The sequence below is a fragment of the Quercus lobata genome, chromosome 10 (assembly GCF_001633185.2).
Source record: "Quercus lobata isolate SW786 chromosome 10, ValleyOak3.0 Primary Assembly, whole genome shotgun sequence".
NCBI lineage: Eukaryota > Viridiplantae > Streptophyta > Magnoliopsida > Fagales > Fagaceae > Quercus > Quercus lobata.
This window is the reverse complement of record NC_044913.1, coordinates 11,572,128-11,597,902: the sequence shown is the minus strand read 5'-3', so window position 1 is coordinate 11,597,902 and position 25,775 is coordinate 11,572,128. Positions and strand designations below refer to the sequence as shown.

General features: G+C 34.9%; 1 protein-coding gene across 3 annotated transcripts in view; it reads right to left on the bottom strand.

Annotated features, from left to right (window-relative positions):
- LOC115965445 (serine/threonine-protein kinase ATM) overlaps window positions 1–25,350 on the bottom strand; it is a 57,687-nt gene extending 32,337 nt beyond the window's left edge. The window contains exons 1-29 of one of the 3 annotated variants that reach the window (XM_031084672.1): window positions 24,950–25,350; window positions 23,232–23,340; window positions 22,997–23,140; window positions 22,209–22,370; window positions 21,906–22,101; window positions 21,590–21,746; window positions 21,001–21,140; window positions 20,796–20,883; window positions 20,025–20,128; window positions 14,637–14,735; window positions 13,899–13,955; window positions 13,567–13,651; window positions 12,874–12,948; window positions 12,402–12,443; window positions 12,169–12,239; window positions 10,712–10,760; window positions 9,242–9,313; window positions 7,818–7,973; window positions 7,636–7,725; window positions 7,359–7,546; window positions 6,508–7,120; window positions 6,362–6,433; window positions 6,091–6,255; window positions 5,664–5,789; window positions 4,339–4,466; window positions 2,279–2,435; window positions 1,379–1,425; window positions 1,219–1,282; window positions 977–1,051 (exon numbers count right to left, since the gene is read on the bottom strand). In XM_031084672.1, the coding sequence (XP_030940532.1) occupies window positions 977–1,051; window positions 1,219–1,282; window positions 1,379–1,425; window positions 2,279–2,435; window positions 4,339–4,466; window positions 5,664–5,789; window positions 6,091–6,255; window positions 6,362–6,433; window positions 6,508–7,120; window positions 7,359–7,546; window positions 7,636–7,725; window positions 7,818–7,973; window positions 9,242–9,313; window positions 10,712–10,760; window positions 12,169–12,239; window positions 12,402–12,443; window positions 12,874–12,948; window positions 13,567–13,651; window positions 13,899–13,955; window positions 14,637–14,735; window positions 20,025–20,128; window positions 20,796–20,883; window positions 21,001–21,140; window positions 21,590–21,746; window positions 21,906–22,101; window positions 22,209–22,370; window positions 22,997–23,140; window positions 23,232–23,340; window positions 24,950–25,018 (3,600 nt within the window). In that variant the 5' untranslated portion in view covers window positions 25,019–25,350. The remainder of the gene's footprint in view (window positions 1–976; window positions 1,052–1,218; window positions 1,283–1,378; window positions 1,426–2,278; window positions 2,436–4,338; window positions 4,467–5,663; window positions 5,790–6,090; window positions 6,256–6,361; window positions 6,434–6,507; window positions 7,121–7,358; window positions 7,547–7,635; window positions 7,726–7,817; window positions 7,974–9,241; window positions 9,314–10,711; window positions 10,761–12,168; window positions 12,240–12,401; window positions 12,444–12,873; window positions 12,949–13,566; window positions 13,652–13,898; window positions 13,956–14,636; window positions 14,736–20,024; window positions 20,129–20,795; window positions 20,884–21,000; window positions 21,141–21,589; window positions 21,747–21,905; window positions 22,102–22,208; window positions 22,371–22,996; window positions 23,141–23,231; window positions 23,341–24,949) is intronic. The other 2 variants (XM_031084670.1, XM_031084671.1) reach the window with 2 other exon arrangements.
- Between the last annotated feature and the right edge of the window lie 425 nt (window positions 25,351–25,775).

Sequence of the window (25,775 nt, the reverse complement as noted above, 5' to 3'; positions counted from 1 at the left end):
TGCCACATAAAAGGATAAAGCACAAGACATAGTTGCAATAAAACAGGCATAAAAATCAATGTAGTTTAGGATAAACTCAAATCAAGAAAATAACCATTGCTTAATCTATTTCTCAAACAGAAGATCAAACACATTGGTTAGCTTAAAAATAGAAGCATCCAGTACGGCAGTATATGACTTAAAGAATTAACCTGTAAAGAATTTGGTTCCTGGCAATATAGTATAAAAATGCATACTTAAAACCTTTTTTCCTTTTCTTTTTTTGGTAAAAATACATACTTAAAACATAATATTCAAGTTTCCCGTCAAGCATATATATCAATATCTTTGAATTTTCAAAAGATCCATGCCTTATGGAACAGAAACAATTTGATTACGGGGTAGAAATTATGCAACCCTGAATCATTTCCAGTTCAACAAAAGGACAGCTTTTGAAACACTTGAAACTGAGGTCACCCTACTTTGTATTGGAGAATGTCATGTAAAAATAATGCAAGGAGGAATATCACAAGTTTATTTCCAGTTTATAAAGTGGGAAACAACTTAATGTTTCTTTCTAAGGGAGCAGATGCCATCCTTGTCTGATTCCTAAATCAATACATTAAACCGTAGACACATATCGGCCCCTAGTAATTTTGTGAGCATTGTGTTTATGTCAACTCCTTTTCCAACATGTTAGGTTGTAAGTAAGAAAAACATCAATTCTAGATGTTCTTCCCTTTGTCTGGTCTAAGAAGACAAAAGGGGAAAGTCGTAAAAGGACAAACTTACAAAAAAAATCAAAAAGCTAGTACAAACTTATAATTTAATTTTTTCGATGTAAGACTTTAAATTTCGTCTCCCTATCTCTACAAACTCTGTCCTCAAATTAACTGACGTGCAACCTATGCCAAATATGATAGCAGTTTCCCTACCTATGTTGGAGAAAACTATATTATCAATGAGGGTTGTTCACACACACTAAGACAAACATTACCTCCACAAGTGCAACTAAGCTTACACCACAAGCAACCCAGCAAAAGAGAATGGATCCCATTAGTTCCTCCAAATACTGCCAAAGAACACAGGAAATTCAAGAATATCAGAGAAGTACTTCAACTTTCAGGAAATTTAAGTCCATTAAGATGAATGTTCTCACAGATCCTATAAAAAGTAGATAGTTCAATTAGTTTCATGAAATTTTAGACACTACCAAAAGAAGAAAATTATATTCATTACCTTCAGCATAGATGTGTACTTAAGCTGTCTGGATAGATTATGAAGTACTGTGTTGACCAATTCCCTGAAAAAAAATAAAAAATAAAAAGGCTGCAAATAATAAGAAACTAACCATTACTAATTGATAATGAAAACCATAGAAATAGGATGGATTTTATACCTCTGACAAGGATCAATAGCAGCAACTGCACACATCATAAATACAGCCTGGATGAACCATCAAGAATCGTGAATAAACATAATGAGTTGATATATACGCATGAATTTGAAATTCCAGTAACAGGATTGTAGCAAGTTTTAAACATCCTAGGCATTTTTTATACGCCACACCATGGAAAAGAAACAGATCGGTAAGAAAAAGACTACTTATATGCAAAGTATGTATATATGAACATGCATTAAGAAATAATCCAATCTTCTACCAGCAAATTGAATACCCTCCAATAGCTGTGATGAAACTTATTATCTAACTCTTGTTAAGGGGAACAAATCAATCAACTCTTGATGTTGTCTTCTTTGCCTCAACATCAAGATGAGAGATGCCAATAAACAAAGATTTCGTGTATAAAGGCAAAAAGGCATTGAAGATTCAGGTTGTAAGATGCTTTTTGGAGATTGACCACTTTACCAATGGTGAATTGTTTAACAATAACGAATTGGCCTCGTTCAGAATTCAATTCATGCTCATCCATCATGAGAAATTACCTGGTATCCATCCACTTTGATTGCACTAAATCTTAGGTGGAGATCTGGTAACCTTCATTATTGACGAAGCTAGGCATTACAAGAATGGACATCTTCACCACCATTTCATATTCTTTTTTTTTTATTGGTAAATTCAGATATGTAATGAATAAATATGCATATGCATATGCATATTAATTTTTCATTTTGCATAATTGGGAAAAAAAAAATTGGGGGGGGGGGGGGGGGGGGGGAAGGGTTGGTTCATATTCTAATTACTGCGTCTTTGATTTTTCTTTGTATTTACCTCATTGTCCTTTGCCTCACATAAAAAAATGCTCTGAATAAATAAATGAATGAAAGGCACTATGTATACCTCCAGCTCTACTTTCTCACTATAAAAAGCAATGTGCATTAGAGTAATAATAACAGTTTCCAGCGTGGGTTGAGGCTGAGGACCAGCAGCTAGGACCTCCCTTGCTGTAACAAGTTTTTCTTTTGAGGAAACCACCAATGTAACACCAAAGTTCGAACTAGAAGAGAATATTAATAGACGTTAGTATTGAGAATCACTTTTTCGAAATCTAAATATCAATCTCTGTTAACCAAAATAACATTCACATTCATAGAAGAATCTAGTGACAGTAATATATACGGTTGCAACCACATGACAATAAAATATTGACCATAACAAGAATAGGGCTTTAACAGTGCAAAATTCTATTTGATTCTGTTACTTCTCTTATGGTTCAGCACTTCGAGTCTCTAGTGATGCAGGTGGCAAAAGGTTGGTCTTGTTATATTTTTGTGGTATTTTCTTTTCGTATTCAAGGGTCTTTTTGGAGCTTTAAGGTTTTCCAGAACGGCTTGTAGTTTCAGACCATTGGGTCGTTTTACTTTGGGTTTAGTTATTTTATTGGGCTTTTTTTTTTCTTTGTGGTTTTTAATGGTTAAAAAAAGATAAATTTACAGCTATAATGGTGTAGAGGTTTGTTTGATGCAATCCTTCCCTAAGCAATGTCAAGGACCAAAGGTGTAACGCCTGCAAAAACTAGGTGCAATGTCACCTATCAAAAAAATATATATGCAATGTCTAGATTTATCTTCTTTTTTCTTATTCCTTTCTCTTTAATTTCCATTAACCTGAAGTCTTGCAACTAGATCATAATTCCACACCCTGAGAACCCTAAAAAGAATAGGATAAAAACCCTTGTATAATCCACAAACCTATATCTGCATTACTGAGTTATTGCTAACAACCAACCAGATCTGCTTTTCTTCCTTTTTCACACCTTTTTCAACTGTTGAGCTCCAAAATATACCCAGCTTGTTACTCCCTAATTGAATCTCAATCAAACTATTTTTCCAGCATTACCAACCACAAATCCCTAACCCCAACAACCCTAATTCCCTCAAATACATGCTGCAAAACTAAATCCTCCATCCTTAATTCCTATTTGCGGCCCCATGAAACCCTTCATAATTTAATATTTCCAAGTGCATTTTAAGTCATAGGTCAACTACGTCTTTCTTCTACATAAATTCTAAATTTTTTTAACTAGTAAATTACACACATACCCAATGGATCTTGAACCCATAGGTTTTCCACTTAATATTAAAACTGGTATTTCTGCAAAATGACCATCAACTTATTCAAAGAGAAATTCTTAGGAAAATGGTGAAAGTAATAGTTGAATATGACTATCCAATATTATTATTTAACAATTAAAATCAATAGCTTTCAACAGTGACCTGGTTTACTGATGGCCTTTCTAATATTTAAAAATCCTGAAAATCCTTAATAACAGTAATGGTTTCAACCAAACGGAGAAGAATAAGTGAAGTTAGTAGTCATGATTCAATCTAGCAAACAGAAATATAAAAGAGGTACAAAATTTAGGCAGCAACTCAATAAATGAGTACATACATTAAGGCATTGCAACAAAGCAAATAAATGGGCACCAAAGAGAAATCACAGCTAATGATGATCAGACTGATTAGAGAAGGTAACAATATCCATAATGTACTTTTGGTGATAATCATGATGTACATTAATGCTCAAACTAAGAGACTAACACAGAGTTGTTATCAGGAATGAGATCAGGTGAAAATCTGATTTGATTTGCGTTTATGGATTATGGTAATCTAAAGACATCAGCATCACAGATTCACAGACATTCTTGCAGAAGACAATTTCAGTACACCAAAATGTCAGAATAATGCTGACATTCTCCTTGCAACATGTATTGCTTCTCCCTAAAGACAAAAATATCCACTTGCCAAAGAATTCAATAACAATATCTACCACTAGGATGGCCTCAAAAAAATTAGGAATAACCACGACAGGGCACATTAAAGCAAATTGCACACCCCCCCCCCCCAAAAAAAAAAACAAAAAGGTCAACATCATATAGTAAATTTTGTGGTGGAACACACCAAATATCCTGGAATAGCTCTTCATGACCATCCCACATTTGGAAAAGCACACCAATTCGTCTAGCAAGGAAAAATCTAACTCGATAATCAGGATCTCGAAGCAACATAAGCAACCCTTCAATCATTGCCTGTAAACAGATACACCACAGCAAACATATAACAAAGAATTGAAAGAAATTCCAAAAAACAATGCATGCAATTAGAGAGAGAGTCATAATGGCCTCAGATATCCTAAACACCAAAATTACAACCTTAGGGCTAACAAACTAAATTCCCAATCATTAAAGTCCATATGAAATCTCATATCCCAGCTCCTCCTTCCCCCCCATGTCATCGTACCAACAAAGAATCCATTGACACCTCTCTAGCTAATGAACAGTAAATGCCTCCCTCAAAGGCTGATCTCCACACCAATTGTCGTGCCAGAATCGGACCCAACTAACAATACCTACTTCAAAGTAAAAGTATTGTAAGAACCTATACCACCCTTCTCACACTGGTAAATACCTCAGGCTATGTCCTTGCAACTTAAGACAGATTCATAAATATTAATCCTACTCATGAGAGCAGACAGAAACATTAATGACTAACCAACTTGTGAGTCAGTCAACGACAGGCAGACAGGCAATAGGTTTCCCATCTAGAAATCTGACTCTCACCAACCTGTCTGACTCTTCGTTGTCCGTAGCAGTGCCACCATTCGTAGCTCTCTGCCACTCTTTGCCACTTGAGATTTGCCAAATCTCATTGGATCTGGCGAGATCTCTGCCACACTCCACCATCGATGAGAAAGGCAGCTGGTTCAACTGATCTCAATCATAGAAATTTTAAGTCCATCAGTCAGCATCAATAGTGGGTTTTTGAGACCCAATCAAGTCAAACTGAGTGGCAGGTTGGTGGGGAATTTGAACGAACCTAACCCATGGATACACCTAGTGGCAAAGATTCTTTTTTTTTAGGGTGGGGGGGAAGGGGGGCAATTTCATTTAGCATGACAAAGAGTTATAGCTCAAACAGTACCTCCTCTACCCCCTTCCCAATTAAAATAAAAATAATAATAATAATAATTTTTTAAAAAAAAATCTTTATAGGGCTTCACGTTTTAGCCCAATATCTTGTTATCTTGAGCCTCATTTACTGAAATCATAGAAAACTCAACACACAGCAAATCTGCTCATTGTTTACCATAACCTACAATTTTCTTTTGGTCCTCCAACCTAAATTTATGGAAATCCTTCTGGGTGACATCATGAGTAAATTTAAATGTCCCACTACCCCCACCACCCTCAGCACTCACACCAATAATTGCGTCAAAAGATAATCACCTGACCAATCTGTGGACAAAGTAAAACAAAATCACATGTGCAATCAATCAGCTTAACACGACCAAACCAGTCAAGAAGATCTAAGTCAGCAACTTTATTCACCAGATCTCCAAGATGTGTCAATCTCTGCAAAGCAAATCAAGAAGTTTCTCAATTGAAGTTTAGATGAATACCATAATTACAATCACACAACAAAGGCAACCCAGCAACATTCATCATGATAAGTCAGAACAAGAACAAATTCAAATATCTCATTTAATAAAATTTTCTCCTCTCCCAACATATTTATTTAATACCTATTAACTGGTAAGTAAGTTAAACACACCCAGCAGGTTTTGAACCCATGACCTCACCCTCCACCCACACTTATGAGAGGAGGGAGTGCATTTGAGCTAGGGTTCATTGGCAACAAGAAGATTTGAAATACCTGTTTAGAATCCTTCTCCCCCAAAGATGGGCCAGCATATTTATCCTTTCTGACAGTCACCACGTATAATAAAGAAGCAAGTAACCCATGCATAGCAGCAAGTATATTAACACAGTTGAGCTTAAGACTCACTTGCATTTCAATCATGTCATTAAATAAATTCACCTGCAAAATGACGCAAAGGATCAAAAATAGTACAGCATATTATTATTTATATCTTAATTGATTGTTAGATGAAATGTATGCAAACAGCATCAAGTTATTCTCTTACCAAGTCTGTAATTTTTGTTGAAGAGGACCAGTAAGGATGTTGACAGAGATTGTATAAGATCTTTTCACACACCTGAATTAAAAAATAGAACCTTTAACACATCAATTAAGAAAAATTTTACATGAATTTATATATGTGGAATATACCTTCTGATCAGATTCTTTTCCCATGAGTTCAAAAAGGATATCCCATGTAACAATAGGTAAAACTGAGAAAAAACTCGAAATGACTGATATAATGCTAAACTTCCACTTCTCTGAAGAAAAGGATATGCCTGTGGCAATCTTCACACCGACAGTTAAAATATCCACATCTCTGGAATCTTCATTCACATCCAACTCCATATCCATGATCCTACTTTTGTTACCATCAGATGCAAAAGAATTTTGTACGGAGTTATCAGATACAGATAAGTCCTGCAAGATATTCTCAGAACGGAAGTTCCTTACACATTCAGAATATTCTTCGTATAGTTTCACCAGTGCATGTAAAAGCCTTTCCATGGATTGCATAACCGACCCATAGAGGAATACTTCCAGATCATCTTGATCTCTCCATTTCATGAAAATTGGACAGCAAATGAAACTTCGTAAGGACGCAACCAGAGTGTTTGTTCCACCAAAAATGGAGTCAGAGCCTAAGCAACTGAGAGATCGAAAATTAGTGTAGTTTCCTTGAATGACACTACGAGCATGATCTAGCAACTCTAACAAGCACTTGCCCATTTCAGAGAGAAATGGTGAAACTTCTTCACTTTTCCTGAAAAAATTAACAAAGCCTGTAAGCATACATAACAGTGAAGAAACACAAGGGGCCAACATCAGATGCCAATGGATGCAAAATATCAAAGTACAACACCATAATGTTGATATTGCTGAATGCCTTAAAGATCCTACATCAAGAATCTAATTTAGTGCAGAATGCCTAAAGATCCTATATCAGAATTGGTATCAAAGCTCATTCAAGCTACTGTCCTGCATCAGAAGATGACACAAACCTCGTGAAACATGAGCCATATATGAAGTTTGAAAATAGCGCGCATCTAAAGAATATATCTGAAATAGGACTCTTTTCAATTTCCTTGTCCACAAGAGATCCAAGAACATAAGTCTCCATTTCCTGCAGCAGCTGATCTCTCAACTGACGGGGAAGCCGTACACCCTGATGGCTTTGAAGTGGGGAAACCTGAAAAAAATAAAAGAGAGGGATTTATCCAAAATTTATCATATAAAATCCAAAGAGATGAAGTGATTCTCAACACAATATTTCAGCACCTCAACGCCACAGTCCTGATCAATTCTCGCAAGAACTTCAACAGAGCACTCAAACACTTCATGAAGACTATCATGCTCAAAGTCTTCTGTCTACAAGCATAATCAAATTTTGGGTTTCTCAGAGAAAACCAACATGCATGTGATCCAAAGTTGGATGGTAATCAGAACAGGTCAACACAAACCTTAACCTGTTCTAGTATGGCCTCAGTATCATCTACAAAAGAGTACGACAGAGGAAACCCATTGTAGCATTGCTTAAAAGGAGCACAACCAGCACATAGAGCATACACTGCTGCAGGCAAGAATAATACCACCCGATCATTTAATATAGAAGGCTCCTACATAATTAAAAAAAAACAGTTACTAATACATAATACCACAACATTCAAAAACAAATCAAATATAAGATCCATACCAAGTACTAACATAATTTATCAATGATTCAAGTGTGCAGGCTTCAAAAGTGAAAAATACACATCAAATAGAAGAAAGGAAATATAAAGCATCATATAAAACATCTTCAACTAATAGCAAAATAAAACACCTAAGGTCCATATGCAAATTTAAATTTTAAGTCTATCACAATAGTTCCAAAAGAAGAACATGTCAATCTCTAGCTCTTTGAAGTATAGATTATATTTTTTTTAATACTCCCTCCGTCCCACTTTGTTTGTCCTCTATTCCATTTTGGGATGTCCCAAAATATTGTCCTGTTTCTAAAAATAAAAGTCATTAATTTACTAATGTTCCTATTATAACCTTATTTTATTAATAATTCAATTTTTTGATAAATTTATTTAAGGGTAGTTTGGGAAACTTATACATTTTTAAAAGGTAGACAAGACAATAAATGATGTTCCCTCAAAAAATTTGACTTTTCAAACAGGACAAACAAAGTGGGACAGAAGGAGTAATATTTAAGGTTTCATAAAGCTGAGGGTTCAGTTAAAATAATTTTGGCATAACCATACATTTTCCTAGGGGTCTATACACATTTCTTACCCTACTAAAAGAAAATTCCTGCCTCTTTTGTTTTCTAGGAGTAATAATGGACAAAATACTTTTATCATGGCCACATTATGACGGTAGTTGCGGTGATCAAGGTGAGCACAGGCCAGCAATGCGAGTACATCTAGTCAACTTCTCAAATACTACAAATGGTTCAAGCCCTTTTAAGTTTCAGGGATGAGAAAACACAATCAACTAAATGATGCTTTCCTTCATCACCTAAAACCAGACCATGGAAAATTGAGCTTACCGAGATATTTTTAGTCATGGATATCCAGTACAGGGAGACTACAAAGCACAATGGATGAAAGTAATCTTACCACCTAAAAGTCAAGTTTAACAAAAATAATGCAAATTTCTTAGACGCAAGATCTTTTAGACAAAACTTCAGAATTCTAACACATAAGGATAATTTATGCATGGTAAACTAAAATATTTGAAGCTCCAGTCTTTAAGATCACATTCACAAGTACCACAACAGATATCAACATCAACATTAACATCAATGCTTCAATAAATTAGAAATATTGTAAACCAAATGAGAACAACTAGAAAACTAAAGAGCATGTCATATTCATGATACTATAAGCAAACGGACCTTCCAGTTTGCATGTCCCAAAACTGCTCTAAGGAGACTTTTCCTAAGATTTAAAATGTCACGAATGTCACCCTGCACAAAAATGAAGAAAGTGAATACATACAAGTACACATGTTGGTACACAACCCATAACTGAAACTCATTACATAGAACAACCCATGTAAGCATTAAAGAAATTTGCATTCTTGATTCCTTGAAGAAGGATCTGATGCGTGGCCAATCCAAGAATACATCCAAACTCATACAAAAGTCAATCAAACCCAAACTCACATGAAACTTAAATGTTCTACAACTCTAACCCAGCTTCATTAAGTTGACAAGTACCTTGTGTTTCTTTATTCTCAAGAAGTGAATTGGGTAAAAATTAAATTACCCTAAGACAAGACATTTCATTTATATGAAGTTTCTAAACATTATAAATAATTTTTCCTAGCATATATACTACTCATAACACTTGTAATGGCTTCTCAGGTTGTAATGGCTTCTCAGGCGGTGTGGCCAAAGAACTATCAATGCTGGTGAAGGAGGCAATGGAGGCAATCAAGGAAGACACGGAGGAGGACTGACACTCATAGAGGAAGGAGATGAATAATATGAAGTAGACTGAAGAGAAGGCTGATCGTGGTGACATTGATGTTGAAGAGGAGAAGTAGATTATTCAAGTGCTGCTAACTAGGAGGAGTCACAAGCATCAAGATAGTAGAGTCCACCAAACTCATGTCCACCCAAAGTCTTCCTCCCAATCAAGAGATCCAGGAAGACAAAATACAAAGGATGTGGTCACTGGCGATGTGGAATGTCAGAGTTGGCAATGGTAGGTGGTGGGAGGTGTGTTGTGCTTCTAATACCATGTTATTACAGGGAAGCGTGTAGGGTAAAAATTAATAATTTTCCCCTAGCTTATATACTACTTGTAACATGCTTAATTCAGTTCGGGCTAGCAAGAGCTATGACTAATACTTTTGCGTGTTCATTTGTTTAGCCTATAAATTATTTGGGAATTTTTAGAGGGATAGTTAATGCAAAGTAAAGGAGTCTGTCACTCCTTTTTACATGTGTAGAAGATAAAGTAGAGGAAAGGATAGGGGCTTTCTTTGAAGCCTAGTTACACCCACCTTTCTTTCTTTTTGGTTTAGCTGTATTTTTGGAAACACATGTTTCATTAAAAGACATTCCAACCTGTCCCAAATCGCTCGATTATGGGAAGAAAGGATAGGGAACCAAAATGGGTGGGTTTCTCCTTCCAAATTCCTCCCTTTCCTTCCTCGAAAATCTACAAGAGGCAAACACTATACTCTATATTCCTCCCTGTTCCTCTTCTTTCTGCCCAAAACCCCCCTCCCAAAGAAAATGCAAATGATATTCATCTAATGTATAAAGACAAAATCATCCATCTCAACAAACATAAGTCAAATATAAGCCAGATAATGGACAAGAAAAATCCAAAAGACGCCAGCTTAAGCCACTTACTTGAGAACCTTTCCTTGAAAAGTAACATGAAATGAAGTACAAAACAGACCTAAAAAAAATTATAAACATAATTAGATAAATCCACATAATAAATAGAACAGATAGACTTTAAGTTCCATAAGTATACACGAAAAGAGGGGGCTAAAGTATCATGTATTTTTGGTGTCTAGGGTAAATGCCAAAGTCAATGCACGATATGCTAGCATGTTGGAAAGGGCGTGTAGGACATCAAGGTAATGGAGGGATTTGGCAAGAACCTCCTTTGTGTCTCATGTAGCTTCTTTGGAGAGAGTGTAACGCTAGGTCTTTCGAGGGCCATGAATTGAGAGGAGCGAAATTGAAATATTTATTGCTGAAGGCATTATATGATTGGATTTCAGTCTTTTGCTTTTTTCTGTCAAGGGATTCCTAGAATGCCTGCATTGCCTAAGTTTTCACTAGCTCTATACTTTAAATTGATTTGTTTCTTGCTTTCTCATGTTTTTGTGTTGCACTCGCAGTATACAACTCATCTACTTGGGTACCACCCTTCTCTTTATCTCAATGATATTTACTCAAAAAAAAAAACCTATTTTTCCATTTTAGATGACAAAATGTGACTTTTGGGTTTTCCATGACTTGTAAGGGGGATGCTAAACATGGTTATATACTCATAGAAACAATATACACTAACATCTACAATCATGCATTTATGTTTTCTCATTAATATCTACATGGGAAATTCGCCAAATCAATAAAGAATAACACTTGCCAGTAACTAGTGTGTGAAGGAAAAAGTTTTGAACTATTAGGTATTCTATGACAGTTTGGTTTTAACAAAGATGGACAATCAGATGCAATTTGGGAAACTTATCAATCCAAAAGTCAATCACCAAGTCACCAACTAGTTCTGTCGTCTGCCCTCCCCGGGATGGCTCAGAATTTTCACTCTATTCCCGACACAAAATTTCCTCAAGAGATAAGAGTTTGAGAAATAACAAAAGGCTACAAGTGACAAAATATGTCACAATGTTAACAAAGGTCCAATACAATAATTCTAGAATGTAACCACAAAAATTAAAAGGTTGATTAGTTAACTGTTGATATGGCAGTGCCATTGTATAAGCTGTAAACACATCCTGGGTGGAAATTTCAACCCTCCACCTTTAAAATGAGTGCATCATGCTAACAAATTCTATCTTGCACAAGAATAAAACATAATATGGTGACTGCCACTTAATGGAAAACCAACAATTTACGAGTGCTTACATGCACATTTGTACCTAGCAAAAATGTCTTTACTGCACATATCACATAAATCAAACAGCCAACTAAAATTGACAAAACATACAAACGTACTGAGCAATGCAAATATTTTCTCCTCAGTTCCTCTATTTAAAAGACTATAATGAAGCAAGCATGGAGAATCAAAAGGAATTTGTTTCCACTAACATGTAATCAAAGTAAAATGCACTTACACTGATGGCATTCTTTTAAATAACCTAAGATCCCATATGTCTTGAGGTATGATATATGTGTTTATTAAATCCTGGAAAGAAGAATAGGTGACATAAAACACTTTCAGAACAAAAGTATGTACATTGGTGTAAATGGACTATTATAGAAGGCATCGCCTAATTGCTTAGAAAAAAGAATAATGCAAATAAAGTGTGAGAACACAGTCTAAGAGGATACACGTTCTGACACTCACATATGAAATTATGTTTCCAAGGAGCACCAAAGCAGCATCAACCTGCATGGAAATTAAAATGTACATTAAAGTGGCACTCGAACAAACAATTAGAAAAAACCTGCAGGCTATGTTAGTAAATTTCCCAACAATTAGATCTTTTAGGCTATTTATTTCTTACTGTCAACAAACCAAAGAAAGGTTGTCTATCATCATAACTATAATTCAGTAAGGCATAACTTACTTATAAAATAAAAGTACACAAAAAAATAAAAATAAAAAACAAACAAACAAATAAAAAAAGAGTTAAGTTGAGTGAAAATTTAAGGTGCTCAAAGAAAAATAAGTTGAAGAACTATACAAGAACTCAAACCCTCAATAGCTTATACTGAGACTACCAAAGAAGATTGACACTACCAAAGATGATTGTACAAACTGAACTTACAAAAGCTATATTGACAATACAAAAGAAGATTCCATAAACAAAACTTACAACTGCAGTTACTGAGCTGAACATTGGTAATCCATGCATGAGACAACTCCATATTACTTGCCAACTACAGTCAAACTGCAAAATTTTCTCCCAAAAAAGAGTCAGTTTTTAGTTCAATATGATGATAACAATATTAATCAGAGCAATACAGAAGACATATATGTTCATTAATAGCATTTATAATTTTGTGATACATAAAAACATTTCTTGCAAAAAAAGAGGAACTCAACTACACAAAAGTGCACAAGAGGATCCCTTCAAGAAATTTATAGAACTCTACAATGCCCAGAGAACATAAAAAGATAGACCTAGCCCAAAGGAAAAATCAGGTAACTATTGAATCCATGACCTTACCCACCATCCCATCTATGCGGGCTAGAAGTGTCATTCAATCTAGAGGTTAGGGAATTGGATTTCTTCTTCAACTATTCCTAATTGCTGCAATTATTCACCATTTAACTATTCAAAATTGTGACACCCCACAAAAAAATGAACCAACAATCCCACCCTAATTTCTTTTCCTGATTCTCCAGACTGACAATTTCCCACCACCTCTAAATTAACAGTACTTAAAAACCCTAACCATTTTGATTATTAAAAAAATAACTGAAAGTGATAAAGTCTGCTGACTTCAGGTGCTGTCTGTTAAAGATACATTCAAGAAAGAGGCTGGAGAAAAAAAAAATTAGATACCTCACTCAAAGTAGAAGATGATATAGATGATATCTCCCCCTTTGAATCTGGAAGCAGCAGTACAGAAGAGAGTTCCTGCAAACTCCTTTTAATGCAAGTAAATATACATATGAGCTCTAAAGGAAGAAGGGGATAAGCCATATCTATGCATGCTAAGCCAAACCAACAATGAGCACTGATGCAGATATATGAACATTACAATGGGGGTGAACTAACAATTTTTAATATTGAAACCTAAAGCACGCAATCCCCACAGTATTACTAACAAGTGCTGAAGAAACAAAATTTTAAATAAAAAGTAATGTATGGTTACACTTAATTAGGGCATGTACCGTAGAGTCCACAGCAAACCATCATAATCATGTCCCATGTTTGCATCATTCAAAATTCTGCAATATATTCCCACGTGTCAGTCCAATAAAGAACAGAACTAAAACAGCTCAAATTCTTATTCATGATAACAAGTAGGGCTTTGTGTTTGGGAATGCATAAAATGCGGATTTGTAACTGTTTTACACTAAATCCAGTATGTCAGAACAAAAAAAAAATCCTAACCAATTTATTGTCAAGCATAAATTATGTAAACAAGCCTGCACAGATGCAATTTCACACATAGATACTTGACAGGTTTTATTAGAACTGTGCATGCAAGGGCACGTGCCACTCAAATTAGTGTAGATTTTCATCCATTAAAGATCATGAAATTAAGGAGTTTGTGCATGAGTTTGAAAAACAATAATCAAGGACAAATACAAAGAAAACTGAAAAAAAAAAAAAAAAAAAAAGAGGCATATAAACTCAAGATTTGATTATTAGTAACCAGAAAATTACACATTTCCAGAGTATTATATGTGACAATAATTCGGAAGAACAAGAAAATGGAAGTGGTAACAATTAGAAACAGAGAAGACCCTAGCATTTCTCTGTTCATATTTCAACGCTATAAGCAGTATTTTTTTCAAGAGCAATAACATTAAACCTGTGAAAAGAGAAACATAAAAGAGACAATAAATCTAATAAAAACTAGAGCAAATCACAATCAACGCTATCTATAATATGCATAGAATCACCTTTCAAAGTTTGAACATATGCCCTTGAACCAATAGACCAAAAGATCCTTACTAATGCGGTTGTTGTAGTTGTGAGTAAGATAACAGAATGCAGCATTCCTGTGGTACATCCCTTTCACATTAATATCCAGAAGCGTATAAAAAGAGAGGGAAAAAATGTTAATGAGCACATACATCTGCACATAAACCAATAAATGCATGCAGAACCATATCAAAAAATGTCCTAAAGAACTTTGTCGATGACACAAGCATATCCTTCAATGTAGAGTTACAAAATATGGTGAGGGTCAAGGGGGGTGGTGTACTAAAGTGTGCAGGAGGACACATGGTTGTGGCCTATGGAGAAGCATTAATGGAGGGTGGGAGAGCTTCTCTAAGCATCAGTCTTTTGTAGTGGGTGAAGGCACTCGTATCCGCTTTTGGCATGATAGGTGGATTGGTGATAATACTCTAAAAGATCTCTATCCTGAGCTCTATGTGTGCTCAGTGGTCAAGGAGGCTTGTATCTTTGAGGTTTTGTGGATTCCAGAAGGGGATACTGTTAGAGTATAGGATTTAAGGTTTTATAGAGCTTTTGAAGATTGGGAGCTAGCTGCATCTTATTCCCTATTCCAGCTTATCCAAACTCGTATTCCTCGGGGGGATAGGAGTGATACTCTTTGTTGGTGGTTAAAAGGTGATGGTAAGTTTGACACCCGGTCTTATTACCTTGCGATTCGGGGTGCTTCGAAGTCTTTGTTTCCTTGGAAGGGTGTTTGGAAACCAAAGATTTCTAGGCGAGTGGCGTTTTTTTTGTGGACAGCTGCTCATAGTCGGATCCTCACTTTGGATAATTTAATGCTTAGGGGTCGCCCGTTGGCTACTTGGTGTTGTATGTGTTGTTGTGATGGGGAGTAGGTTGACCACCTTCTTCTTCATTGTCCTGTTACTCATTCCCTATGGACTTTTATGCTTCAGGCCTTTGGTATTCATTGGGTTATGCCAAGTTTAGTGGCGGGTTTGTTATCTTGTTGGCATCAGTGGCTTGGGAAACATAATTCGGACATTTGGAATTTGGTTCCAAGGTGCTTAATGTGAATTGTGTGGTTGGAACGAAACCGTCGTTCCTTTGAGGATAATGAGAAGACGTTGGATGAGTTAAAGGTTTTATGCCAACGTAGCCTTTTGGAGTGGTCTCGTTATTGGGGTTTTACTGATTCTTCTTCTTTCTCTGAGTTTATGTCTTCCCTTAGCTTAGTTTCCTGATTTCTTGTCTTGTTGTGCTGTTTTTTCTATTATTTCTTGTTGCTCATCGTCATGAACAACTTGTACTTTTCCTTATTTTCTCATTAATAATAGTTTTCTGATTATCTATCCAAAAAAAAAAAAAAAGAATAGATCCAAGCAACATATATCATATTTGTCCAACCCAAGTACATCAATGAAACTTAGTTCATGCCAATCATCCACAACCACCCAAATATAAAATCACAAGATGTCACGTTAATTAATAGAAAGTAATTATGAACATCAAAGATACAAGCAAAATTTACAAAATAGGATTTCAATTTTACATGGTTATAGAGAATACAAGTTCTTAACAACCTAGGTATTTTAATCTATTAGATTAAATGAGTAAATTCCCTATTTCCTAACAACTTAAGTTTTTGGGACAATCAATAACTTAACATCGTATCAAAGCAAAAGGTCCTACGTTCAAATCTTGTCTTCATCTTACCTCCCATTAAAAATATAAAATAAAATAAAATCACATGTAGGGCCCCACCTAATACGGGCAATTTAGGCCCACGCATGAAGGTAGAGTGTTAGACTAAATGATTAAATGCACCATTTCCTAACAACTTAATTTTTTTGGACAATCAGTAACTTAACATAAACAACTTAAGTTTTTTTAACAATCAGTAACTTAACATAAACTTATAAGGAGGGATTTCTTTGTCATAGTTATAGTCATATAGATTCATTTCATAATGCTTTTGATTAAGTAAAAGCTGAAGGCTGCTTTACATACCTATCAAACAAATGCCGATGCATACATCTTGCTTTATTCGCAAAGAAAACAAACAACGAAGCTTCTAATACAAAAATTTGTGTCAGATTGAAGGTAAAATTACTTGTTCTTCGGGCTTTCAAATAATTTCTTTATATTTTGTTATTGAAGAACTTGTGGTAGATGACAGAATCTGCTTTTGTTTCTTATTTGTGGTAATCTTTAGATCTTATACACATACATGTCTTCTTTAAAAATTATATATACTTAAGGGCTGGGATGGGGAAAGAAAAAACACTTTAAGAACGTGTTTGAGATGCCATAGATTAGAATCCTACTAATTAGGAACTATATAACCGGTTATAAATTTTACCCATTTTCATTTAAATTGGAGCAAACATATTTCCATAAAAAAGATAGTTTTAGAGTTAGTTCTTTCAAAACAAGTTTTTTTTTTTTTGATAAGTGAAAACAAGTTTTTAAATTTAGGCTTTTTCACATACATATTCCAACCAAAAACTAGTTTTAAACTTGGTCTTTTCATATAGGGCATTAATTATTGCAAACTGATTAGTGTACATTGTCCGCATTACATCACCCGTTTCATGTGTCAACTGTCAAGTATGGACATGCTTAAAAAATGTGGACAACGTGTGTGAAATTATGGACGTTGTTTGTGCAAAATGTACACTAAAAAGTGTGTAACAATATTTTACCATTCAAATACTCAGCCATTTATTTAGGGAATTTTGTTTCATATATTTCAAAGTAGTACTAATATCTACATGTTGTAGTAAAGAATTAAAAACTATAGTAACTCTGCAAATCATGGAGGGAGCATTAAAACAGAAGACCAGCTGATCAAAAGCATTGAAAGGGATGTCAGAGGAAGAATGGAGGCTAAGCTCCATATTCAAGCCTCTAATAGTAGCATTCTTGCCTCCAATTGGGGCTTTTATTGTGTAATAGCTAATCATCATAACCAAAGGGAGTGTCTACCTCACTAGCAGACCTGATGTGTTTTTTGGTTTTTAGTAGTGTAAACTCTGTTTTGATTGGGTGCTTCCTTTCCTGTGAGCTGGTGGGTAATTTTTTTTTTTTTTATAAGTAAGAATGATATATATACGAAAAGGCTTCTCAATGCATAAAAAGCACAAAACACACCAAGAAATACAAAAAAGAACAAAAAGAACAAACAAGCTGAAAGAAACCAAACAACAAATTAATTACAAAAGAGAAGAGAGCTAAGAAAAGAAGGGAGAGAATCACTAGACGTAAGTTCCCAAGCCCTAGACCAATCGAAAAGAGTTGCACTAAAAGAAGCAAGCATTTGATCTCCAAAATTATCCAAATCCTCAAAAGTTCGCCGATTCCGCTCCTTCCAAAGACACCAAAATAAACACAGTGGGACTAAATTCCAAATGTTATATGAATGCTTCCCCAACCAATTCCACCAGACAAAGAGCAAGTCTGGAATCCCTCTAGGTATGATCCATGCAATGCCAAATCGCTGGTGGGTAATATAGATTGCGTGGCTTTGTGCTCTGTATTATTGTAGTTTGATCTGGATCAGGTTCTTTGAGTTCCCTAAGGGGTCTTTCTACCTTTGTATTTCTCTGTTCTTGTGATGATAAAATTTTCACTGAATTATCCTCTAAAAAAAGAAGAAGATAACAGCAGGTATATGGGACATGGGCCATGTATATAAAGATTTGATTTTGTAACTCTGTTACACTGAATCTAGTATGTCAGAGAACAAGAAAATCCAAGCCAATTATTGACAAGCATCAATTGTCTATAAAAATAAAATATAATAAAAAGCATGCATGAATGCTCAATTTCATAAACTGATATTCAAAAGGTCTAATCATAATTGTGCATGGGAACATGCCACTCAATTAACTGACATACATAACATTTTTGTTATGAATAAATGGAGGACAATGATGATTTTATTTGCAAATCCTTCTTCAAACTCTAAAAGCACTTCTCCACTTTATTCAAAAGACTAAAAATTTATGGAAACTCTTTTCTCCAAACATTCCTCATGTGTAGATCTTTTTATAAGACAACAGACAATTCCTCTTCAAAGCCAACCCTTACAGAGCATTGTAATCTCATGATCATGATGTCAACCTTTCTTCTCCAAAACAAAATGATCAAAATGAAAGTTAAGACACGTTACTATTCACCTAAAATAAAAAGAAATTACTTGATGGCGGAATTCATCATCTTCTTCATTTTTTTAAAGGTGACACATGCACTTAGTGGGTCTCACTCTTGAACCCACAACCTCACCCTCCATCCCATTATTATGGGAAAAGGAAGTGCCAATTAAGCTATAGCTCATTGGCTTCATCCATCTTCTATTATTTTAAGTCAACATGTTTCCAATACCAAATTTTACTAAATACAAATTTGTAGAGTGGGAAGAACATATAGATAGGAAGAAATTTTCCATTTGTATCCAAATATTATTTATTCCATATAGCAAATCATGACATCCAATAAAGTACGCATGAATCACTACTACATTAATCGCTAAAGAACGGAGATCATATGCGACGGAAGTTGACAAAGAATAGGGATTTTGATATCCAATCGTTTTATAATAAGTTAAGGGGACCCTTGCCCATTATATTTCCTTGGAAAAGTGTTTGGAAGGTTAAGGCCCCTCGGCGTGTTTCTTTCTTTGTGTGGACTGCTGTATGGGATAAAATCCTTACAGGTGACAATTTGAGGGGTAGAGGGATGGACTTTGTTGACTGGTGCATTATGTGTCATTGTAATGGGGAGATGGTGGATCATTTGCTACTGCATTGTGGTAAGGCTTACCGGTTGTGGAGTTTGGTGTTTAGATCTTTTGGGATTTCTTGGGTCTTGCCAAGATCAGTTGCCGATACTCTCTTTGGTTGGTGGAATTGGCCTAGAAAGCATTAGTCTAGCATTTGGAATTTAGCTCCGCTGTGCTTAATGTGATGTCTGTGGAGGGAGCGAAATTGGAGGACGTTTGAGGACATGGAAAGTTCCGATGATCAGTTATTGGCTTCTTTCAATGGCTCCCTTTTTGATTGGTCTAGGGCTTGGGAACTCACCTCTAGTGATTCTCTCCCTATGTTCCTTAACTCCCTTCTTTGTAATTAGTATCTTTTCTTTCTATTTTTTATCATCTTTTTCTGTAATTTTTATCTCTGCCTTATGATTTTCTGCATGAGGTAGTATTTTTGAATTTACATCTTTATTACTTATCAAAAAAAATATTAATCACTAATTATCCATAGTAATATGAGTGACATTGGAAGATGAATAGAACTTTGATTAATATCTACCTGCAGACAATAGGTCCAATGAAATATTAAACAGCAGAGAACTTCATACCAATCAGTCTCAAAACTTACCATAGCCATTTTCCTTTCATGAGAGCCTCTTTTAAATGGGCAGAAGCATGCTCCCTCTTAAGGCGCTTTTGAGTTGATGGTGCTTTGGCTGTGCCAATACACGCCTGTGGAGTGAAATCATATTAGCCAGTAACCAGGGCTTCTCTCCCACCACAAAAAATAAAGGAAAACAATAATAATGATAAGAACAATAGTAATAAAATAATAATAATAATAATAATAAAGGAATTGGGGTAGCTTATTTTCTTGGCTTATAGATTAAAAAATAAGGTATGTAAAAGTACAGCTACACCAATAAACAGAAGGGGGCAGGGGAGGAAGAAAAAAAAGTGAGACTTTGAAAAAATGTACCTTAGTCAGATAAACAAGATAAGCTGGGGAGTAACTAGACTGAAACAAGCATTACTCTTAACTTTTCTCAGGTTGTCTAATTCTCCAAATTATCCAAACAAAAGATAATAAGGAGTTGAGATATATATATATATATATATATATAAAATGACATGATTGGTAAATTGTTTGAAATGTGAAATCAAACAAATAAAGTAAGCAAAAATTATACATGGCCAACGGGCACTTTTTTACAACACTGTACCACCTAAAACCACTAAATTAGCAAACACAAAGGGGTTGGCAACAGTCCTTGAAGTTACTTTATGTAACCTTCAAATTGAGAAGAAGCTCTATGATAAAGACAAATCCGATTGGATCACACAGCATCATTTGCTAACTGAATACAAGTACGAGATACAAAAGGAGTCGAATAACTACCCGATAAAATACAACAGCTGCAAGTTCCACCAAACCACATTGTGAACTATTTAAAGTCCCAAATTTATCATCTTTAGTGGCATCATTCCTGAACAACAAAGAATATATAAATAATCATTACTCAGATCAATACCAAAAAAATCCACCAATAAACACGCACCAAAGAAAAGAAAAAAAGAGGGAACGGAAAGTTAAGAACGCTCACCAAGGCACACCAGTGCTGGATATATTGCTTTGATCTAGTTCCTTACAAATTACGTCCAAAAGTTGATCTACCAAAGAACCCGCATCAGCACCACCTCTAGTTAAATTTAGTTGTAACCTGGCATATTGAATAAGTGCATCCTGCAAAATAAAGTATGGACATTACACACACACACAACACAATATATATATATATATATATATATAAGCAATTTGAAACATTCAAATGCATAGACCATATTTTTGGTCCATGAAATAGAGAGAAGTTTCCAATTCGCTCCATAAATTTTAAAATTTTCCAATTTCATTCTTGAAATTTTTAACTTTTGAGTGATGCAAGCCTTCCATCCATTCGATAAACAATAGCTTGTCAGTAATTTTTATAACGGCATCATCATCAATGTGAATGGAAATTACATTGTCCAAATTTTTCAAGGTCAAAATTAGATCTTTTTTAAAATCTAGAGACTAAAATAGAATCAATCCTAAATTTCAATGACCAAAATTCTACTTTAGCCATCAAAATAGACAATCACTACAAAATATTTTTTTGATAAGTAAAATCATTACAAAATATAAGATAAAGAAACCTTAAGTGCTCGATCATGGGTTGTCAACCAACAACGGAACACAAATTGCTGCACAGAATTATGGATTTCCAGGGATTGACTGCCCAGATTTGGCCCATCCTTTAACAAGAATGTATTAACACACTCAATAAGCTTGCGTGAAATCTTTCCCTCATCCCTGAAACAGTAAAAACAATGAAAAAAGCATGTACACAACCACTATCAGCAAAAAGAAATCACAAAAAAGCACATCATTTCAATTTGGGGAGTGGGGGGGAGCAAGGTGATTTTTTTTTTTTTTTCCTTTCACCAGGAGCAGGGTGAATTCATGACTTACCTTATGTAAGAGAAAATCCCAACAAACCCCTTAATAATATAATCCCTAAAAGTATGAGGGAAATCTCCAGGAGGATTTTCCAAAAGTGATTGGAGAGTAAGGATGCATCGAAAGACCTCCTCTTTGGGATTATATTGACCATCAATCTTCTCACCCAAACTTGTTTCCACTTTCTCCATGTAAAGAAGCACCAAGTCTTGCCAAAACAGAATATGAAAAAGAGAGAAGATTGTTAATGACTGTATTATTTAACAATTAGAAGGAGACACGTCTGCCTCATGATCATTTAAAAGAAAAACTCACTGCAATATATGCGCTTTCTCATGTGGAAACGATAATCTCTAACAGCCAAAAGATGCCGGAGAATAACCCCATATTCGGACTGAAAGCTTGGAACATTGCTTAAGACATCCCATATGTGATTAAAAAGCGATTTAACCGCAGATAACAAAGGCAGCATTTTGCCTGAAATGAGGATGAACCCAAACAAAATCTCCTAGTGTCAATTCCAAGAAAAATAATATCTATTAATGCATACAAATAACTTCATAAATAACAATCATGTCAGGATGGTACAATATAGAATTCTTTCTTTAAACAATCCCTCCATTTTTTGCTGAGAAAACTGGCAATGGAATGGGAAGATATTATGACAATTAATAACTGGATTTTGATTTACATACAAGAAAACCAGCATAAACTAAGTTACATTCAAATAAGAAGTCCTACGCTCTGCTCTCTAAGCAAGAAAACAGAGCTTCAGTTAACCAAAAACTGACAGCCATCTATTAGACTTCATCATCGGCTTAATTAAAATGCTACATACTAGTAACAAGTTTTCAGTTTAACCATGTTTCCACCAAAGTAGAAGATTTGCATTGTAGAAAAGAACTCCAATGAGAAGCTGAGTGGTTTCCAAATAAAAACTTATGGTATATCAATAAATAAGTCAATTTAATACCCACTAGAAACTAGGTTTCAGCATGCACCTGTAAAACATAAGGCAGACATATGTTTTTCTAAAAATTATCTGACACATACATTCAATATCAATATCAACCCTATAAATAACTATGTCATTCAATAACTACCAGAAAATTTAGCATCTTCAGCCCGTTGAACAACAATTCGAAGAGTTTTTGCATATATCAATTTCGGCAATCGTCTCTTGCTTGAGGATATTTCCAATGATGTACATTGAATCAGCAAAGTAACAAGAAAAGGCCATGTCTCAGCTGCAGAACCAAAACAAGACCATTTAATTTTGCTTTCAATGAGGCCATGCCCATAAAAATACATGTAATTTTGATTAAAATTCAATCTTACAATGAGGGATTTCATCAGGTCTTAGATTTGCAGTGTTCTGACCAAGAAATTTACAAAAGGCAATCGATCTTTCTCCTTCTAACCATGTATTCAACAACTTTATCCCTTCCTACACACATACGTCAAACTCAGAATATGAATTAAACAAAAAAGAACCATAGAGTTACTTTCATTTGGTTGCCAATAATCTAAAGTTAGACCAAAGATTATGATTATTCAGCCATGAAAACAATCATTCACAAAGCCAAGCAATCTGGTTCACTTGAATGGAGCATTGTGCTCATTCTTCCAAATAAAACAATGGAATACATCAAATCCACATAAAGTTTTACCCTGAGCAGATTGTATCAAATAACCTACACGAAAAATCACTTTGGTAACCAAGTAAGACATAGAAACTGAATCAAAATTTGTATCACATTGTGACCAATTCACCGAACCAAGCCCCATACAACTAATTCACATAATTGACTTTTTTTCTTTTTTGGTTTCTGGATGAAATCAAGAAGCAAACAGGCATACATTAAATCGTACACTAACTCAGAACATAAATTAAACGAAAAGAAGCATAGAATAACATTCATTTAAATGCAGATAATCTAAAGTAAATAATGAGAGACTGAAATTTAGCCAGGAAAGCACAAACATTAAATGAAGCATTGTACTTATTCTTCCAAATAAAACAATGGGTGTGACCTACACAAAAATTCACTTTGGTAACCAAGTGAAACATAGAAAATAAATCAGAACTTGTATCACTGTGTGACCGTATCACAGAACTGAGCCCCATACAACTATTTCACGTAATGGGTTCCTTTTTTTTTCTTTTCTTTTTAATTTCAGGGTGAAATCAAGAAATAAACAAGCTTATATTAAAGCATGAATTAACTCAGAACACAAATTAGACAAAAAGAAGCATAGAATAACATTCATTTAATTGTAGATAATTGAGAGTGAATAATGAGAGGACCGAAATTTTCAACTATTAAGCCAGGAAAACACAAGCATTCATGAACCAAAGCAATCCGTCTCAATTGAATAGAGCTTTGTACTCATTCTTCCAAATAAAACAATGAGAGTAACCTCCATAAAAATTCACTTTGGAAACCAAGTAAAACATGTAAACTAAATCATAATTCGTATCACGGATTGACCGATTCACCAAACCAAGCCCCATACAACTATTTCTTCGCACAATTGAGTTCATATTTTTTTATCACATTTTTGGTTTCACAAAGCGCTATCCACAACACTTTCATAGCCAATCCTAGGTGGTAAAAGTTGTTACATCAGTATCAACCAGTAACAACTGAAAATGTTGCGAACGTAGGATTTCTCTTTTTTCTCTTTTGGTTTCTGGATGAAATCAAGAAGAAACATGAGTACACTAAATCTCTGTTTGGTTAACAAGAAAATACAGGAAAAATCAAACAATAGGGTTTTCGTATAACTGAACTATTCACTCTAATCATTTCAGTATTAGAACTAACAGCAAAAATAAAGGTACAAATTCACCGAAATTCAAATTTTGGTGAATCACATACTAATTAAATAAACGCATATCGTTTAAACTTAGTCTTAAGTTCAGTCAACAATTTTCATTATCGTGTTTTTTTTTTTTTTTTTTAAACCGAATAATCATTTTTCTTTCCTTTTCCGTCGGAATGGAGGGAAGAGAAAAAGAGAAGTGAAAGAAGGAAAGGAAAGAGGAGAGTTACTTCGCGAGCTTTGGCTTTATCGGAGGAGAGCTTGGAGACGATCTCCTGTACATCTCTCGAAGTAACCATCGCCCGATTTTCCTCCGAGAGCGATGGAAAATGGAGTGGCAGGTAAGAGTGAAGGGGGGAGATGCCCTAGAGTGCGTTCATCTTCTTCTTCTTCGTCGAGCTGTGTTTGGGGAGCGAGAAATGGCGGGAAAATGAAGGGGAAAGGGTTTGGGGTTTTAGAGAGAGTGAGAGTGTGAAACTGTGAATAAATGAATGTGAAATGGTTTTTTTTTTTTGAAGAGGACAGGAAGAAGAGGTCGATTTTTGCGGAGATTTTGTTAATACACCAAATCGTGTTTTGTGGGAGAGAAGATCGAGAGAATTATGGTAATGCCCTAAAGATTATTGTAATTCTAAGACCTCCCTCTATTGTTTGGAGAAATATTCATGTAAGCAAGATATTTATGCAATCAACACACTATTAGTAGTGTTTCTCACCAAAAAAAAAAAAAAAAACACTATTAGTCTTTTTTTTTTCTTTTTTCTTTTTTCTTTTCTTTTCTTTTCTTTTTTTTTTTTTGGTGTGTGTGTGTGTGAGAGAAACAACACACTATTAGTCTGGTGGTAAGAGGTTGGGCCAAATTGCCTCAAGACAGGGGTTCGAGTTCCCCTACTACATCATGTGAGCACGGGATCCTAGTTAAATCTCATTCATAGACAACAATATTTCGATTCACTCAAAGAGAACAAGTTTTATGATATTTTGCCCACTTTTCTTCGTGCTATATTTAATATTTTAGTGAAACTTGTTTTATTGAAATGTGGAATTCAGGACTTT